This window comes from Halichoerus grypus, chromosome 9 (genome assembly GCF_964656455.1).
Source record: "Halichoerus grypus chromosome 9, mHalGry1.hap1.1, whole genome shotgun sequence".
NCBI classification, from domain to species: domain Eukaryota; kingdom Metazoa; phylum Chordata; class Mammalia; order Carnivora; family Phocidae; genus Halichoerus; species Halichoerus grypus.
In genome coordinates this window covers 70,124,472-70,145,260 of record NC_135720.1, presented here as the reverse complement: position 1 = coordinate 70,145,260, position 20,789 = coordinate 70,124,472, and the positions used below count along the sequence as shown (strand labels likewise).

The 20,789-nt window shown below is 35.1% G+C and overlaps 1 protein-coding gene across 1 annotated transcript; it reads left to right on the top strand.

Annotated features, from left to right (window-relative positions):
* The first annotated feature begins 222 nt into the window (after nucleotides 1-222).
* Nucleotides 223-19,397, top strand: SPACA1 (sperm acrosome associated 1). The gene is made up of 7 exons (XM_036094825.2): nucleotides 223-448; nucleotides 5,723-5,779; nucleotides 12,320-12,421; nucleotides 13,130-13,236; nucleotides 13,891-14,026; nucleotides 18,581-18,701; nucleotides 19,241-19,397. The coding sequence occupies exons 1-7, from the start codon at nucleotides 223-225 to the stop codon at nucleotides 19,395-19,397; spliced, it is 906 nt and encodes a 301-aa protein (XP_035950718.1).
* The last annotated feature ends 1,392 nt before the right edge of the window (nucleotides 19,398-20,789 follow it).

Here is a 20,789-nt window from a genome sequence, read left to right as displayed (position 1 = left end):
GTCGGAAGTGCCGAACGAGGTGCGACAGGCGGCCCTCGCGCGTTCCAATGGCACGGGGAGGCCGGGTGGCCTTCTGCTCGCCTGTGACGAGCCGTGACGCCTCAATGGTTGCCCGGGCGCGGCTCGGGGGTTCGGAGTCCGGCGGCTCCTCTCTTCGACGCACCTCTTGTCAGGAGCGGGCGGCTGCGACTGCACCTTGGTCGGCCGTCGGGGCCGAGAACCATGAGCCCCGGGGGCGCGGGCTGCACCAACGGGCTGCTGCTGACGGTCGGCTGGCTGCTCCTGGCGGGTCTCCAGTCCGCCTGTGGGATGAACGTCACCGCCGCCCAGGATCCCGGCTTGGCCCGCGAGGGCGAGGGCGAGGGCGAGGGCGAGAATGAGGGCGAGGAGGAGACCGAGAGCGAGAGCGAGGCTGAGAACGAAGCCCAGCCTGTGCCTGAGGAGGATGGTGAGGGCGGGAGGCCCCTTGACGGGGGCCACTTGAGGGCAAAGCCCTGCCCTCCGTGCGAGGACAATGAGAATTACTATCCCTGTTAACATCCGTAGAGCTCTTTTGCAAACAGCCTCGAATTTATACTTTTTTCATATGCCTAATGGCCTTGAGAATGTGCTAATTCTCCAAGGCCACAGCAAGAAAAACAAGCACGTACATAGAAGTTATTACAGATTTACTGTTAAATACTGCTCTGGACAAGGAAAAAGATGAGCTCCCCCCACTTTTTTTAAGGGATAGGAGTCGGGGAGTAACCTCTCACCAATGGGAATTATTTTGACTCCTTGCAGTTACATGTTTTCTTTCCCATTGTAGTTTTGTTTTGTTTGTTTGTTTTTGTTTTTGAAGTTCCAAATTGCTTGAGGTCTTACTCCTTTCCACATTTGCTCTTTAGGTTGGAACTCAAAAGAATTAAGAATTCCCCTCACTGACACATCTTAAACCAAAATGCTGACAAAACTGCCCAGAAGCCCCGTGTCAGCTTCATGCAGCCCTGCCCTTGAGCACCTCTGTAGCGTGGTGGTGTAATATTTGTACACTCAACTTCCATCCACAGAGGAATGGTGGTAGTAGAAAACACCTATCAAGGGATCCAACTAGTGGTTTTGTTGGATACCTGTTAACCAAGGGAGAATGAGCCTGTGCTTGGTCCCTAAATTTGCCTTATTCTGCTGGCTCATGAAGCAATAAAACTTGACAAGCTATTATACTTAGTAACTCACATGCTGGGAGGTAGAAGGCCAGTTGCTGGTTTGCAGCCATCTAAAGGAGAAATGATTCCCTTTCCCTATAAATGACCCGGCCAAGATTCTTTTAATATCCTTGGCAATCTCCTGTCTCCTATACATACAGATTAGGTGCTATATTTATCTGCCTTTCTTTAATTTCCTGATGACAGATAGTGACCTTCAGCAATGGAAAGAAATTAACTATCTGAGGTTAATGGTGGGATGGAGGTTTGCATTGCCTTCATAACATTACATTACAGGGAGCTTGGAGAGGTCCTTGACTTTGGAAATGTGAAAGAGACTAGACAAGAAAACATGTTCTAAAATTTAATAGCTGTTGCTTCACTCTAGTTTTAAAAGTAATTTAATTAATTTTAGTATTAAACTGTTCAAGGGATAGTTCTACCTGTAAAATGGGAAGAGCTTAAGCTAAACCCAGGCAATGAAGTTATAATGCCCTAGATACAAATTAAAATGTAGGCAAGTTACTTATTCTCTCACTGTCTGTTTCCTCATCTGTGAACTTTAGTGTATGTGTACCTTTTTGAATTTTAAATCTACGATTTCATGCATAGTTGCTTTTTACTGGGGAGAGTGAGAATTCAGAACTGTAAACAATTGGAGGTGTCTAAGATTGGAAAATTTCCAGAATTATTAAAATTTCGCAAAGCCCCTTTTAACCCTCAATGGACCAGTAAAAACATTCATCACTAATTGCTATCCAGTGGACATTTTTTTTTCTTTTAAGGCATTTTACAATTAATTTACAAAAGTAAGAATAAAGGGTTAATGAAAACAACTAATTTGAAATTTTAAAAGAATGTATATATGGAAAACTCCAAACTTTTATTCCATATTTCCTGGTTTTGAAGATGTATATATCCCAAATGGGAAAGATACTTTGAATGTAACCAAATGCTCACTAACTGTTATACATGAGTCTGGAGTGTATCCGTCTTATAAATACTGATTCCAGATTTCAAGTACATCTCTAATAGATTCTAGTTTATTACTCTGTGCATTGTCAAAACACAATACTTTTGAAAACTGTGAAGCTACATATTTTGTTGATGTGAACACTACAATGTTATTTGCTCCATAATTGCGAAATGTTTTCATTTTAGGTTTATAAACACCAATTAGAATGATTGGTCCAATGAATTTTATTCATTTCTACATCATCTATTTTCTTTTTAGTCACCTTTGTATACATACCTGCCATCATGATCTGTCCATTTACAAATCTGTTATCAAGGAAATTTTGGTGGATAAACAGCTTTAAAAAGGAAAGAATATTGTCCATATCCTTTTAGCAAAGCAGTATGGTCCAGCTTCTTTTCAAAAAAACATTTCAGGATCAAGTCCTTCCTATTGAAAGACTAACTGGATGAGAATACCGTATATCCTTTTCATCCTTAGAAATGTAATATTAATTGATTCTTGAGTTAGAATTCATCTAGGATATTCATCTAAGTTATCGCCATCTCTCATTTTGCTTATGCAATCAATTTCACCATCATCAACATCTAAGGTGCTGCTGTCTATGTTCATCTTCTGATTCATCCAACAATTGTGAAATTTTTTCTTTGTCAATTTTCTTCTCTTTACCTTTAATGGACCAAAAAAAAAAAAAAAAAGAAAAGAAAAAAGAGAAATTCAAAAACCTCAACTGTGTCCAATGCAAGCTGAAAATAGACTACCCAAAAGGTGCCTCTAGAGTTCTTTTATATCTTCCTGAAAGATGATGCAATACTTGGGGCAAAGAAATAAGAAAACAAAGGATGATATAATAGCTATGATTTATTTTACAATTTCATCATCCTTCTAGGGAATTCCAAACTTTCTTCCGTTTATTAATCTTTTTTTTAAAAACACATAGCTGGGAATAATCAATAAGAAATAATAAAATCCATCATTATGGATGATGAAATAACAAAATGTTTAAAAATATAGGAAAAATTACTAAAATATGATGTTAGATTTATAGTCATACCTCTTATACTCCCCCATACCTTTCATACATTTTATATACACGTATACCTTTTATAAATCTAAGGGTATACCTATACCTAGACCCTTAGATTTATAGTTATCCTATACCTATATCCTTACATTTATAAAAGGGACCTTACATTTATAGACCTACATAATAATTGCAAAATAGAATGGGTTTCATTCTTTAAAATAAGTTTTATCCTATATAAATAAAACTGTATTTTCTCTTTTTCTTTGGAACATCTCTAAGAAAGAATAAAAGTTATGAAAATCAACCTTATATATCAACTCTTAAAAAAGAAATTCAAAAATTAAAATTGGACTCTGATGGTATATACCAACAGTTAAAGTGTGCTGTCCAGAATTGAAGAGAACATTCCAGGATCTGGCCAGAACAAAAAAGAGTAGGATCATTATCTGCATCATTGTGGATGACAGGCTTTTATCAGTAAAGTCTAAAACCAAGTAGATTTTTAGGGTGGCCTCATCACAGTCTTGACTCCTATTGAACTTACTATTGAAATATCCACTCATTTTCACCTGTTCTATCAAATTAAGACAGCCTATCATATTTTGGGGAGAGTTACTTTTCAGCTCTACATGCAAGGCTTATTTCTCTAAGGTTTCATTTTGTTAGGCTTGCATAGTATTCCATCGTGGCATTTTTAGAGCCAGATTTCTCTTCAAACATATTTGCTATCCTTCCTAGTTTTTCAGAATCTCTGAACTCAGCATGATACCAATATTTTCCAGGTCATTAATAAAAATATTAAACAGGACAGAGTCTTGTGACACATCATTCCTTACACATTGACACCAACCAATTAGTTAGCATCAGTGGATATTACTGTTTAATGAGTTACACATAAAAGTTTACTGACATTCAGACCATATTTTTCCCTTTTACTCAGGTATATAACAGGAAATTTTGACAAATACAACACTGAAGTCCGGATACATGTATTTCTCTGACCCACAATTATAGGATTCCCATCAAAAATGGAAGTCCGATTGAATGACCTAGTGGGCACTGAAAGCCAAAAGGGACTTTAGAGATCATCTTATTAAATCCACTCTTTTTCTGAAGTTAGGAGAACTTAAGTAACTTTCTCAAAGTAGCATAGGTAGTGAATAGTAGGGCTGATTGATTAATTGACTAATAGTTTTTTAATGGTTTTTAAAAAGAGGTTATATTTAAAAGTCTAAAAGTGTTAACTCATTCTCCTACGTGTGTTTTCTATGTTCAAGATTTGGCTTTTAATTTATATCTCATAATGTGACAGCAGAAAGTATCCAGGCATTTCAAGCAAAAACGTCAATTCAAAATTGATCATGATAGTCCAAATAATTTAACAAAGTTAATATTGATTTACTTAACATATATACATCAAGAGCATACTATGTAGTCAGAGAACTGTATTTGGTGCTTGTAAGTATAGAGTAGCAGTGTTTATGAAGGTATTGTCTTACAGTAATCAGAATAGGAAAAAAACGTGATGTGCACTGAGTGTGAATGAAGTTATGATTTCTTAAGCATGTTTATAGAACTAAATAAGTTACAGAATGTTTTCACATATATTCTCATTTAATTCTTGCCAATGCTCTCATTTAATTCTTAATCAAATAAGATACGTTCTCCTTTCCAAATTTTTGCAGAAGAGCTAACTAGGCCTAATAGAGTTTATGTAATTTGCTCAAACTCAGCTGATTAGTTGTAGAAGCAGCAATTTGGACTCCAATTCCATTGCACTTTCCCATGTAATATTGTTAATTTAGTATGCAATGCTTAAAAAAAATAATTCTAACACCTCATGTCATATTTTTTTATATTGAGATATTAGTCCTAATCTGCTATGAAGAATTGGTTATATCCTATAGCTGGTGGAAATAATGCCAAACTTCAGAACAATTAGAAACAGAGAAACATGTGATTTAAAATCAATAATATTTATTCAAATACATGTATATTCCCAAATTATCCTGCTAAATAAAGTGTTGAAATAAATTCTTAGGAATAATTTATCATCTTAGCCTAAGAACATATAGAACAATTCTACAACATAATTTTAATGAACATTTGGTATGAAGACTTATTTTTAGATGGAAATGATGCCCTCAAATATTTTTGAAAAATAGAGAATAGAAAAAATTGGGCCTCATAATTGGCAGGCTTTTGTTTTGTTTTGTTTTTCTGACCTATAGAACTTTAACTCACCATGTACTGAGCTGATGAAAAAAAAATTATTTTTAGTTTATATAAAAGTTTAAATATAGACTTTTGCAAGGTATTTCCTAATTTAATTCTTTACTTTAAAGGTTTAGGATTCTTTTGATTTAAGCAATAATAAAAGATGTACTAGGAATGACATTGCTTTTCTGATTTAATAGAACTTAAAAACTATCTGCTTCTCATATGATAAGTGCTTGTATCCCTCATCCTCAAGTAAGAGTTTTCATATGAAGTTTTCATATGATTAAATAATGTATCTTTGCACTTTATGTTTAGTTTCAAATACGACAATAGTCAAAGAAGTAGAATTTGGGATGTGCACCGTTACATGTGGTAAGTAGCATAGAGCAGACAAATCAACAAGGTTGTATTTTGGGGGGAAGGGAAGGTAAAAACTGGCAATTTTTATTTGTAATTTGTGTACTTTCATTTATCTCTCAAACTATAATTTACACACAAAACTCAAAAGGTAAGATATTTTCAGTTCATAACCTCTAAGTCTTATTTTAAGCCAGCTCCCTATATTTTTTTGGCATAAATTGCCTTCACCAAGTAAAACTTTATCTCACAGATGTTCAGAAGATGAAAGATCTTCCAATGCATCTCAACAGATGTCTTCCCACACACTGTGTGGCAAATCAAGAAATTTGCCTATTTGTAATAATCTAGTCTAAATTCTACATTTCTCCAATTCATATGTTATGTCTTGGAGAAAAGGTATTAGCTTTGGGGGGGAGATAATATTCAAAACTATGACTTCCTTCTATAATTCCATGAATAGAAATTAGACATAAAATCTCTTACATGGGGGGAGATTAAGGCTACACATACTATAAATATTACAGTGTTTCTCAAACTTAAGTGTTCACCCTGAGTGCCTGCAGGGCTTGTTAAAACACAGACTGCTGGACCTAGCCCAGAGTTACTAACTCACTAGGTCTTTGGAGGAGCCTAAGAATGTGTATTTCTAACAAGTTCACAAATAAAGCTGATGCTGCTGGTTAGAAGACCATCTTTTGACAACCACTTTGAGAACCACTATACACTAGCATACTGAGAAGACAATAGATAATTCACAATGAAATTAAGTTTATTCTAAATAGAACTGCCTTGGAAAAAGGATAGTAAAGGGAGGGAAAGACAAAAGCCAGATGGTAAGAAGACAGAAAATCCATGCAGACCTAGAGCAGAATGATTTTTTAAAAAAATTACACCTGAATTATTTGTATTTGAGTTAACATATTTTTATTGTGGCAAAATAAACAACATAAAATTTACTATTTTATCCATTTTTAAATGTACAACTCGGTGACATTAAACACGTTCACATTGTTGTGCGACCATTACCACCATCCATCTCCAGAACTTTTTCATTATCCTGAAGTGAAACCTCCATACCCATTAAACACTAACTCTCTGCTCACCCCTCCCCCCCAGCCCCTGACAGTCACTATTCTACTTTCTGTCCCTTAAGATAATTTTAAGCCCATTTTTTACTTTACCTTCTTAGTGGGTCAGAGTCACAAATTAGAGGAATACATGTAATAAACTTGTGAATATTCATTTGTAATTTATATCTTTCTTTTGCTGCCTTGAGAAATTTCGCAGGTAGAGAATTATTTTTATGGCAATTCTAGTAATTTTTGTTGTATTGCTCTATTATTTAAAGATGTGTTTCAGAAATGACATATTTATTCATTCATCAAATGATTTTTTGAATTTTGCCTACTGTGTGCCAGTCATTATTATAAGTGCTAGAACGAAGCAGAGGAAACCCCTTGCCTTCAAGGAGTGTATATAGGGGCAAAGACAAAAATAATATTAAAGCTGGCCTCATAGAACGAGTTTGGACGTTTTCTTTCTATTTCTATTTTTTGAAACAGCTTCAGTAGAATAGGTATTATTTCTTCTTTAAATGTTTGGTAGAATTCCCCTGGAAAGCCATCTGGCCCTGACACTCTTGTTTTTTGGGAGGTTTTTGATTACTACTTCAATTTCCTTGCTGGTTATTGGTCTGTTCAGATTGTCTATTTCTTCCTGTTTCAGTCTTGGTAGTTTATAAGTTTCCAGTAATGCATCCATTTCTTCTAGATTGCTTAATTTGTTGGCATATAGTTGCTGGTAATGATTTCTAATAATTGTTTTTATTTCCTTGGTGTTAGTCATGATCTCTCCCCTTTCATTCATGATTTTATTAATTTGGGTCCTTTTCCTTTTCTTTTGGATAAGTCTGGCCAGAGGTTTATCGATCTTACTAATTCTTTCAAAGAACCAGCTTCTAGTTTCATTGATCTGTTCTACTGTTTTTCTGGTTTATATTTCATTGATTTCTGCTCTAATTTTTATTATTTATCTTCTCCTGTTTGGTTTAGGCCTTACTTGCTGTTCTTTCTCCAGTCCTTTAGGTGTAAGGTTAGCTTGTGCATTTGGGATTTTTCTCCTCTTTTGAGAGACGCTTGGATGGCTATGTATTTCCCTCTTAGGACCGCCTTTACAGTATCCCATAGGTTTTGGACCAGTGTGTTTTCACTCTCATTAGTTTCCATGAATTGTTTAAGTTCTTCTTTAATTTCCTGGTTGACCCAATCATTCTTTAGCAGGATGCTCTTTAACTTCCAAGTGTTTGAGTCCCTTCCAAAAAGGATTATTCACCATGACCAGGTGGGATTTATTCCTGGGATGCAAGGGTGGTTCAACATTCAGAAATCAATCAATGTGATAGAGCACATTAATAAAAAAGACAAGAACTATATGATCCTCTCAATTGATGCAGAAAAAGCATTTGACAAAATACAGCATCCTTTCCTGATTAAAACTCTTCAAAGGATAGGGACAGAGGGAACATACTTCAATATCATAAAAGCCATCTATGAAGAGCCCACGGTGAATATCATTCTCAATGGGGAAAAACAGAGCTTTTCCCTTAAGGTCAGGAACACGATAGGGATGTCTACTCTCACCACTATTGTTCAACTTAGTACTAGAAGTCCTAGCCTCAGCAATCAGACAACAAAAAGAAATAAAAGGCATTCAAATTGGCAAAGAAGTCAAACTCTCTCTTCACAGATGACATAATAATCTATGTGGAAAACCCGAAAGACTCCACCCCAAGTTACTAGAACTCATACAGCAATTCAGCAATGTGGCAGAATACAAAATCAATACACAGAAATCAGTTGCATTTCTATACACTAACAATGTAACTGAAGAAAGAGAAATTAAGGAACCGAGTCCATTTATAATAGCACCAAAAAACCATAAGATACCTAGGAATAAACGTAACCAAAGAGGTAAAGAATCTATACTCTAGAAACTACAGAACACTTATGAAAGAAATGATGGAAGACACAAAGAGTTGGAAAAACATTCCATGTTCATGGATTGGAAGAATAAACATTGTCAAAATGTCTATGCTGCCCAGAGCAATCTACACTTTCAATGCAATCCCTATCAAAATACCACCAACATTTTTCACAGAGCTGGGATAAACAATCCTAAAGTTTGTGTGGAACCAGAAAAGACCCTGAATTGCCAGGGGATTGTTGAAAAAGAAAACCAAAACTGGGGGCATCACAATGCCTGACTTCAAGCTATATTACAAAGCTATAATCATCAAGACAGCATGGTATTGGCACAAACACAGACACATAGATCAATGGAAAAGAATAGAGAGCCCAGAAATGGACCCTCAGCTCTATGGTCAACTGATCTTCGACAAAGCAGGAAAGAATATCCAATGGAAAAAAGACAGTCTCATCAATAAATGGTGCTGGGAAAACTGGACAGCTACATGCAGAAGAATGAAACTGGACCTGGACCATTCTCTTACACCATACACAAAGAGAAACTCTAAATGGATGAAAGACCTCACTGTGAAACAGGAATCCATCAAGATCCTAGAGGAGAACATAGGCAGTACCTCTTTGACATTGGCCACAGTGACTTCTTTCAAGACATGCCTCCAAAGGCAAGGGAAACAAAAACAAAAATGAACTTTTGGGACTTCATCAAGATAAAAAGCTTCTGCACAGCAAAGGAAACAGTCAACAAAACTAAGAGGCAACCCACGGAATGGGAGAGGATATTTGCAAATGACATTTCAGATAAAGGGCTGGTATCCAAGATCTATAAAGAACTTCTCAAACTCAACACCCAAAAAACAAATAATCTAGTCAAGAAATGGGCAGAAGACATGAACAGACACTTCTCCAAAGAAGACATACAAATGGCTAACAGACACATGAAAAAATGTTCATCATCACTAGCCATCAGGGAAATCCAAATCAAAACCACAATGAGATAGCATCTTATACCAGTTAGAATGGCCAAAATTAACAAGACAGGGAACAACAAATGATGGTGAGGACGTGGAGAAAGGGGAACCCTCTTACACTGTTGGTGGGAATACAAGTTGATACAGCCATTTTGGAAAACAGTGTGGCGGTTCCTCAAGAAGTATAGAGCTATCCTACAACCCAGAAATTGTACTACTGGATATTTACTACAAAGATACAGATTAGTGAAAAGAAGGGGTACATGCACCCCAATGTTCATAGCAGCAATGTCCACAGTAGCCAAACTGTGAAAGGAGCCAAGATGTCCTTCAATAGATGAATGGATAAAGAAGATGTGGTTTGTATATACAATGGAATATTACTCAGCCATCAGAAAGGATGAATACCTACTATTTGCATCGACATGGAGGGAACTGGAGGGTATTATGCTAAGTGAAATAAGTCAAGCAGAGAACGACAATTATCATATGGTTTCACTCATATGTGGAACATAAGGAATAGTGCGGAGGACCACAGGGGAAGGGAGGGAAAACTGAATGGGAAAAAATCAGAGAGGGAGACAAATCATGAGAGACTCTTGACTCTGGGAAATAAACTGAGGGTTACAGAAGGGAGGGAGGGTAGAGGGTTGGGGTAACTGGGTGATGGGTATTAAGGAGGGCAAGTGTTGTGATGAGCAGTGGGCGTTATCCACAACTAATGAATTGTTGAACACTACCTCAAAAACTAATGATGTAGTATAGATTGGCTAACTGAACATAATATAAAAAATAATAATAATAATATTATTAAAACATGTAATATGTCAGATGGTGATAAATTCTAAGGAGAAAGATACCTTAAAAGGCAGCATTTTACATCTAAAATATTTTAAAATTTTTAAAAATATTTTCAGTTTATAACAACTAGAAGAACAAAAAGCATTTTGGTGAAAATCATATTGAACTCTCAAAACAATATTTTAGCAGTCAAAAAGTTTTCTTTTCTGGAATACCCAGGCAGATTTTTAGTGTTACTTGGACTTACAGAAAATCTCACACCTACACACATGTTCGCAATGAACTGTATTTGACTGAATAAATTCATAAATAAACTTGCTTGGAAAATATTTATGCATTTCAGAATAAGGCTGTGCATCTAGAGAGGTACCTTTTATAAATTCAAGTGGAGCTATACTGTAGGCATTCTTAGCATCTCTTTTAATCAAAAAAGATCTTTTCTCAAAGAATACACTTATGATGAGCACTGAGTAATGTATAGAATTGTTGAATCAATATATTGTACACCTGAAGCTAATATAACACTGTATGTTAACTATACTGGAATTAAAATTGAAAAATTAAAAATAAAAGAGATCTTTCCTCTTCCAACCTTTCATCTCCTTATCTCATGTAGAGTCCTCTCCCTTGCTACTCAAAGTTTGGTCCACAGACCAGCTGCATCAGCATCGCCTGGGAGCTTGTTAGAAATGCAGAATCTTAGAACCTACTCCAGACCTACTGAATCAGAATTTGCCTGTTAATAAGATTTCCAGGTGATTGCATGCACTCTAAAGTTTGAGAAGCACTGTTGGAAGTCATCTCTAGACTTCAACTCTCCCTTGCCCTTGAGAATGGGTTTATAATTAACATCTTTAGGGGCTGAAAGAGGGAATCTGGTAGACAAGGAGATCAAGATGGACTGTTCCTTAGCCTGTAGCTACACTGTCTTATCACAGGTCACTTACCATAGGATGTGTTTTGCATGATAGAACATTTTATCATGTTCCTCAATTCTGGTAATGAAAAGCAAACCTAATGGAGATCTGAGATCTGTTAATAAAGACTTGATTTCTTGTTGTAAAAAAAGTGTGGTAATTCTCAAGAGAATGTCTTGTTAGAAATTGAGATTTGGTCATTAATAGTTTGTCCTCTTATATTTAATAGAGAGACTTTACTAATCTAAATATTAAAAAGCATCACTTATGTTTTAAAATGTGATTTTTGGAATGTCCTCCAGAACTCCAAAACCACTTCTAAAACTTCCATGTCCAGACAAATTTGGGAGACCCTGTGTCCTACTATATTGCGTCAAATCTAAGACTTTCGTGAGCTATGAGAAGCATATTTTATGCACCTCTAAAAAGGAAAAATGCTGCCAATTTGTCACATGCTGTCAATTCTAAGATAAATTCTGATTTCTGATTTCAAAGATGTTAAAATGTAAAAATTTTACATCTTAGATCTATGAAACTTACTCATTAATTTACTAGCATATTAAAGAAAAGTTCCCCCTAAATTCTGTAATAAAGAGGACACTTTGATTTTATTTAATGTATCATTTTCAAATGTGTATAATTTTGGAATCCTTTTTCTTATGGTAACAACTAGAGGAACTAGTGTTTCATGTAACTCACTTTGGGAAATGCTGTTTTATGAAATAATTCAAAATGAGGAGCATAAAAATCTTCTAAGCATTGTCACTCTGAATTTAGGAATTTAACTTCTGAAATTAGGAGAAAAGTCTCAAAAAAGACCTAGATGGAAAAGTAAAGAAAAAGGAATGAATTTTTAACATTTGCTGATTTCTTTTACCAAAGGTGTTGGTATTAGAGAAGTTATACTAACAAATGGATGCCCTGGAGGTGAATCCAAGTGTATTGTACGGGTGGAAGAATGCCGTGGACCAGTAGATTGTGGCTGTGAGTTGGACTCTGCATTGGAGGGAGATGGAGGGGAAGAGTTTACTCTGCGGAAATAGCCTTAACCTCAGGTTGCCATGGGTGGAAGGAATTGATCAATTGATATACTGAAAGGAAATTAGAATAAAACTTAAAATTCCACTTCTCTAGACAGTTATAGCTCCAAGTACCTTTCTGCCTTTGCTTTACATTTTTCAGTGATGTCTAAAATTTAACATATATTCTCCATAATACACTGGAACCTTATTGTGCTCAGGGTCTGTGGTCAAGGCGGTCCTATAGTGAAACACTCTTAACATTTTGGTAATGACATTTTATCAGTAGATTGGCAAACTTTAAATTGGGAACTTTGAAAGCTGTTCTATATCATATTACACTACTGGGGTGGGGGGTCTCTAACCAGTAAATTGAAAGCCACTAGCAGATCTCAAAGTTTAATCTAATAGATCACTAAATTGGTTGCCCTTGCTATTTATTCTGCCAAAGGAACACACAGCTATGGTATGTCCCACCTGCTTCTTTTGGTGACTTTACTTTGCATCCATCACTCCTCTCTGCTCTTCTACACTCAAACCTTCAATAATAATTTTGAGAACTTCCAGCATATAATTGATTTTAAAACCAAAAGTGGCTTTTAAAAGTAGCTTTTTTATAAAGCAATTTATCATGCCTAATGGTATATATGTATTTAATTTTTCTTTTTTTTAGGGGGTAGACCAGTTTCAGAAAGTCTTGAAAGTGTTAGACTGGCATGTATTCATACATCTCCTGTAAATCGTTTCAAATATATGTGGAAACTTCTAAGGCCAGACCAAGTAAGTAATAAATGTATGTAATGTGGTGCTTTCTAGTGAGTGATAAAATATGTTTCCCAGTGCTTGATGGCTCTCAGAAAACCCTCTCTTTAGAAGCAGTTTGCAAAAATGAAGTTAAAAATCTTATTTGTTATTATTGAGATTTTAGCTTAATTGAATTTTAATGCAATAATAATTGCATTATTAAGTGGGGCTAAAACTTTACATATGTCTTGGGGTCAGCTATTATCAGAACTTAAAAACATCCCTTTTATATAAAGTATTCTATTTTGGAAGCAAAGTTTTCATTTGTATGTATAGGAATTGTATGATGATAATAGTAGCTAACATTAATGGAGGGCTTATTAAATATCAGACATACATCAAGTGCCAGTTTCTTTTAACCCACATAACAATCTATGAGGTAATCCTTATCATTATACCCATTTTACAGATAAGCAACTGAGAAGCAGAGAGTACCTTGTCCTGGGTCACACGGGCAGAAGTGGTAGGGTTAGTACTTGATGTCTGGATTGTCTGACTCTAAAATCCATGTGCATAATTAATTACTGTCCTAGACTGAGAGACAATGACTGTTTTGTTAGGGAAATAAATTGTTTCCTGATCTTAAGTTTACATAAAGAATGTTGGCACTTTTTTTTCCTTTTTAAATAGCAACCCATTATCCTTGCAAATGATTCAGCAATCCTGGAAGTACACAGGGAAGTTCATCCCTTGGTTTTTGAGTGTATCACCTTGGATAATAATGAAATAATAGCATCTATTAAATTCACAGTCTATACAACAAGTGGTAAGTGCCCAGTAATGTCTTGGTTTGCTTATATCAAACTTTAAAAAGCATCAGAATCATGTGGAGGGCTCCTTGAAACAGATTGATAGCTCCACTCCCAGAGTTTCTGATTCAGTAGATCTAGGGTGGGCTGACACAATAGTTTGCATTTCTAACAAGTTCCCAGGTGTTGATGGTTCAGAGACAACCTTTGGAAAACCATTGGTTTATATCATTTAGACTTTCTACAAGGTGGTGCTTAATTTCTTTTTCACAAAGTAGAGTCAGATGTGTTTCACTTTGGGAAACTTGGTGCATTCCTGCAGCATCTCCAAACAGTCCTCTAACTTGAATTAAATTCTCTTACTTCTATCACAAAAGTGAAAATGGATACATGGAGTCCTCATGGATACTTACAAAATTTTTGATACAATAAAATAATAAAATTAAGAAACATTATGTCAAAACATCGCTCTTTAAAAATTATTCATTTGAAAACAATATTTTTTGATGAAATAATAATTCAGTCCTCGATATATGTCACAAAAGACAAATCTTGTCCTGAATATAATATTACATGTTAGAAACTGTGCTTCCCTTGCAAAATGGATCCATGTTCATGTCCTTTCAGTTTAGACTATGATGTCTAATATATCCAATTATTTCTTTTTGTTCATTTTGCTCTTAACCATTTTATTATGGTTGTCATTGTTGTTGAGGGTATGAGGGGGTTTGGTCACAAGTTCTTTTGAGAATCCAATCAAGACTCAGGAGGCTTTTCCCAGAAAAATACCCACATAAATAAACAGGCCAAAAGCTTCCTGCTATTTTAAGAGAATTCATGGATTTCTTGAAGCTTTTTCTCAATCCCAAGTAAAGAATTTATGCTATAGTTTAGAGATACCATACAGCATAACACTGTCTATTAAAATGGAAATAAGCTAAAGTGTTTCAGGGAAGACTTTTCAAAATACACTCTAAGTTTCTTTAATGTCTTTACTGTCTTTAAAAAAACATTTATGGTGAAAGCTAATAATCTTACTCTTATGTTGAGATATCAAGTGTTATTAAAAGGATAATTTCAATAAAGTGCTAAAAAAGGCAAGAAAGGACCAAATCTCATCAAACTAAAAAATATCTCAGTGAGTACTAGTTCAGGGTATTAAAGGTTTTGGGGGGCCATTCTCAGTTTTTGTTCCCACAGCCTAGTCTTTGTTAGGACCATAGCTCTTCCTGTGATTAGAAGTCTTTTTTTAAAATTTTATTTTATTTTATTTAAATTCAGTTAATTAACATATAATGTATTATTAGTCTCAGAGGTAGTGTTCAGTGATGCATCAGTTGTATATAACACCCAGTGCTCATCACATCACAAGCCCTCCTTAATGCCCATCACCCAGTTACCCCATTCCCACCACCCCCCTCCACTCCAGCAATCCTCAGTTTGTTTCATAGAAATCAGTATGCATTTGATAGTGTGAAAGCTAAGCTAGACATTAATGACACTTAAATGAGACAAAGTTGACTTCTTTCTTGTAGCAGTCTAAGGCTGGTGGGTTAGCTCTGCCATCTCAGTACATGGTCTGGTTAAATGACAAAATGTTTTTAGAACACTTTGGTATCAATTAGTTTCTTTTAAAAATGACAATTGGGAATACCACTATGACAGACCCTTTTGGCTGTTTGGACATCAAACAAATATTTTGTCTATAAATGTCAACACAATATGGTACTGGCTTGAAACAAGTACACAACTGAAATATCTTTAGGGTAAATATGGTTTAGTTAATGAAAAGTTCCCATCCATCCTCTATACATCAGATTTTTCACTTCCACAATAGTTGTCTTTATAGTTAGGCCTTATTATGGATTGAATTGTATCTCCCTTCTCAAGTCTTAACTCCCAGAACCTCAGAATGTGATTGTGTTTGGAAACAGGATCATTGCAGATGTAATTTGTTCAGCTAAGATAAGGTCATACATACTAGAATAGAGTGGGCCTTTAAGTCGCTATGACTGGTGTCCTTATAAGAAGAGGGAAATTTGGACACAAATACAGAATGAGAGAAAAGAGAATGTCATGTGAAGACACAGAGACACACAGGGGGAAGACAGACATGTGAAAACAGAGGCAGAGATTAGAGTTATATTGCCATAAGCCAGGGAACATCTGGGGCCACCAGAAGTAGGAAGAAGAAAGGAAGGACTGCCCCCAGAGCCTTTGGAGTGAGCATGGCCTTATCAATACCTTACATTCAGACTTTTAGCCTCTAGAACTATGAGACAATAAATTTCTGTTGTTTTTAACTCACCCAGTTTGTGGTACTGTTGTCATGGCCCTAGAAAACGAATGCAAACATAAGCTTAGTTTTTTTAAGTGAGAACATCGAAATTCAGCCTATTTTTCATTAAGAAATTCCAATAGGAAATGCAGCCTATTTTTTTTAGATATAAAAGTAATCTAGATATAAAAGTGATCCTTGCAAGAAGACTACCCTTGAAATAAAGTAAAATCTTTCTACCTCTCACTCTTCATCCTCTCTTGGCTAGTATTGCAGGGTAGTGAATAAATGGAAAGGAATTTTGCATTTTTTCTTCTCAGGTTTTAATCCTAAAAGGTATCTTTCATTTGAGCTTAAAAAAATCTCACTGCTTCTGTAAATCTAAAATTATCAAAAACAAAAAGATTTTAAAAATCCAACAATGTTGGAATATAAATATGATGTGATTTCTCTCTCACACTTGGAACCTATTTAGTGAGATCACTAATTGAATTTATAGAACTGGAATTACTAAGGAAAATGAAAACTTGTACCCCATGGTATTTAAAGATTAGGACAAAAATCCAGACAAATAAGCAGTTGAGATTGCCCATACGGAAACTACTTCTGATAGAGTGGTACTTACCAAATTAAAATATTACAATATATAAAACAGCTTGCACACATCATTAAATGGTTTGAACCGTTTAATGAACATTGGTTTACTTATCTGTGTAATTCAGTAGTTGCATCTAGTGATCTCTCTGGTCCTTCTCCACACAAATTCTTTATGATCCTATGATTTAGGGGACTGGGAAGAACCACAAGAAAGCTATATAGTTGGTAAAGTAAGTAATAATATTTGATGTAAATTGGCTTTTCACCAATTTACAATGTAGCAGTGTTATAATACATATGGTGGACTGGCTTTGTCTCTTTAATAGCCTTATTTGCAGGAAGAGCAGAAAGATATGAGAGAGAATGTCTGATTTAAAAGTGTTGTGTGGATATTTGTATAAAAAATAAACTTCAAACCCTATCTTACAACATATATAGAAATTAGAGATATGTCATAGTCCTAAATATAAAAACTAAAACCATGAAGCTTTAAAATGGAAACCATAAAGCTTTAAAATAGGAGAAAATCTGCATGATACCGGAATAGGCAGGGTTTCTTAGTTATGACTCAGAAAACAATCACCATAAAAGGGAACATTGATAAATAAGGCTTCATCAAAATTAAAAACTTTAGCTCATTAAAATAAATCATTAGAAAAATGAGTAGGCAAGCCAAAACCAGAGAGAAAAAAATTCACAAAACATACAGTATAACCACTACAATCAGTTTGGGCAAAGATCTTCCAGTTTCTTGGAAAACTAAAGTATACCTCTACCCTATGATCCAGCAGTTCCATTCTTAGGTATTTATCCAAGAGAATTGAAAATGTATGTTTGCAGACGACTTGCATAAAAATATTCATAGCAGTTTATTTATAATAGCTTAAAGCTGCAACAGCCTAGATGTCCGTCAGTAGAAGAACGAATAAACAAATTGGAATACTAATCATCAACAAAAAAAAAAACTATTGATAAATGCAACAGTATGGGTCAATCTTTAAAACAGGCTGAGTAAAAAAGCCTTACATGAAGGAATACATAGTGTATGTTTCCATTCCTATAAAGTTCTAAAATAGGCAAAACTGATCTGTGCTGGAAAAGAAAATCAGTAGAGTAGTTGCCTCTGATGGATGGGTCAGGAATTAACTGGGAAGGGCTCAAGGGAGTTGATGAGGTATAGCAATATTCTGTGTCTTCATAGGGTTTGAATTATATATGTGTGTTTGCATTTGCCAAAACTAAATAAATGTACATTTAAAATCTTTGTGCAATTCATCGTAAATTTTACCTCAAAAGAAAAAATATAAACAAGTATTGAACTTGTTTGATATGCCTGTTGAAGATTTTTATGGGAAGTATGCAGACATTAGCAAATTATGTTGCGATGCATTGAGAAAATAAGATGAATCAATGAATTTGTAGAAGGATGGATAAATGGATAGTAAAATGTTGATGATAGTATCTGGGTGGTGGGAGTACAGGATGTTCATTGTTAAATTCTTTCAACTTTTCTGCATGTTTGAAAAGGACATTTCAAAGGTGATGAGCAAGTTTACTAATAACTTTCTTTCCACTAGTTCTTTCTGTGTTTTTTTTTTTTTAGAGTTGTTTTTTAGATATAAAATTTCCATTTAGATATCTCTCTCTTTTTTTTTTTCCAGTAGCAATAATCATCATGTGTGTGTTTTTTCTCTAGAACTGCAAATGAAAAGATCAAACCGACCAGACACTGATGCAGTCCTAGTTTTTGTGCTGACCATAGGAGTTATTATCTGTATATTCGTGATCTTTATACTGATCTTCATAATTATAAACTGGTAGGTGAAGGGCTGAACTGAGTCATCACCCTTGCTTGATGTCCTCCTTGTTGTCCCCCGCCTTGTTTGATGAACCCAAAGCCCTGCCCATGACACATCCCACATGTATCTTGTAACAATCCAAAACCCTATATACCTCCTGCAACTATTCTACTTCAGGCTACCTGAGCTCATGACTTGCTTCTCACCACAAGAGAGATTTAAGTACAATTTTTATAATTTTACATAGTAATTGCTAAAAAAAAAGAGTGTTTTGAATGAATATGTGTTTTGTTCAGTTGTAGTTCTCACAATTCTAAAACTTGGTTAGTGTAACCAACTCTAATTCATTTTTTTAAAGAATATTTCTAATACATGAGTTTACACCCCTGGTACAGTCTGAGGACTCATCTACTATCATAAATGCAGTGGATGCACCACAAACTAAAAATAAATTGTGACTAAGGAGGCACTTCTAATTATAGAAAATTATATACGTCTACTTAGTTTTGGTTTTCAGTTCTTAATGGATTTTTGTTTTGTTTTTGCTTTTTCTCCAGGGGGGCAGTCAAGTCTTTCTGGGGAGAAAAAGCCTCAACAACTGAGATACAGTCTGAGCTGAGTTCAACGAGATACAAAGATTCAACTTCTCTTGACCAATCACCAACAGAAATACCTGGAAATGAAGATGATGCTTTAAGTGAATGGAATGAATGATATATGGATGATATATAAGAAACCAAAGGAAAGTAGAGCATATCAGATTCATTATTATAAAAATAAAATATATGGTGAAATACTTTAATAATATTGTAAATGATTTCCCACAGTCTGAAGGTAATATAATATGAGAAGGGGCTGTTTTAGTTAGTGTATCTTTGTGATGGAGTTATCAAAAATTATTTTAATTTGTTCTCAACATTTGCCATGTAAGATAATTACCTGGTAACATTTATCTAGAGGTACACACACACACACACACACATAATATTCTAAACACATTTTTGATCAGTTCAATCACTTCTAAGGTGATGTGTCTGTTTTGTCCCAAATAAGAAAAATGTAATATAGAAGATGCCTTGCATATTAGACTTTCTCCCTTCTGGGAGCACTGAGTTGAACAACTAAAGCAAATCATACTTGAGAATTTCTGCAGGGCATGTGACATACAAAGAATCATTTGTAAGACATGAAATAATAATAATAACAGCAACAACAACCACCAACACTTGGTAACTACTATGTGCCAAGCATCCCTCAAAGAATTTTACATTATTTTAGGTAATGTAACTAAGATTGTATATAAGAAATCTGTAAGGAGGAACTGGGGTGGAATTTGGAGATGGCTGAGTAAATGATATAAATTTAACATGCCCTGTATTTCTCACAGAAAAAGTAAATTAAGGACTTTTGAATGTCCACTGATAACCTTCATTGTGCTTGGTATACAGGTAATAGCATCTCAAAGCCATTATTTATTTCTGAACGTCATCACTGTCATTTTGTGCTGCGTCATTATGTGATACAGGTATGGCCAGCTATCATGCAAGATACCAAAGCACTAGACAGTTCGATTTGGTGGACTTATCAGAAATTAATTTTCAGAGGTTATGATAGTAGCACAAAATACACTTAATTTTTTTATAGATGAATTCTAGGCCAACTTTGTTGCTCTTATTACAAGATTTACCTGATGACAGCATTAACTCTGCCCATCTGTGAAGAAGACCCTGTAAATGGGCATTATTGTATATGTCCCTCTAGTAGCCTAGAAATAGGCTGTGTTGTGGAATTATCCATGCTTTCTATTTTCTATTTGTATTTGAGAGAAGCAATGGAGAATTGGCTGGAAAATGACTGTTATCTGTTGTGGGAATTCCACTAGACACTTCAAAGTGAAAAGAAATTGTTTTAATAAAATCTTCCAAAATAATTGCGGTTTTTTGGTGACACCCCTCTTCTTCCTAGATAAGTGTGAAAAAAAAAGTCAGCCTTCCTTATTTATTATTCCTGATTAAATATGGCATAGGTGCTGAACATTCTTGAATGGTTATTATTATCCTTATTTTTAGAACTATGAATAGCAGTGGTTTCTAACTATATTTCAAT

What these genes read in the sequence shown, in the direction of transcription:
- SPACA1 (XM_036094825.2), top strand. Translation starts at nt 223, where the DNA reads ATGAGCCCCGGGGGCGCGGGCTGCACCAACGGGCTGCTGCTGACGGTC. An exon ending in GATGTGCACCGTTACATGTG is followed by an intron (nt 5,780 to 12,319) that starts GTAAGTAGCATA and finishes CTTTTACCAAAG; the next exon opens with GTGTTGGTATTAGAGAAGTT. An exon ending in ATCTTCATAATTATAAACTG is followed by an intron (nt 18,702 to 19,240) that starts GTAGGTGAAGGG and finishes CTTTTTCTCCAG; the next exon opens with GGGGGCAGTCAAGTCTTTCT.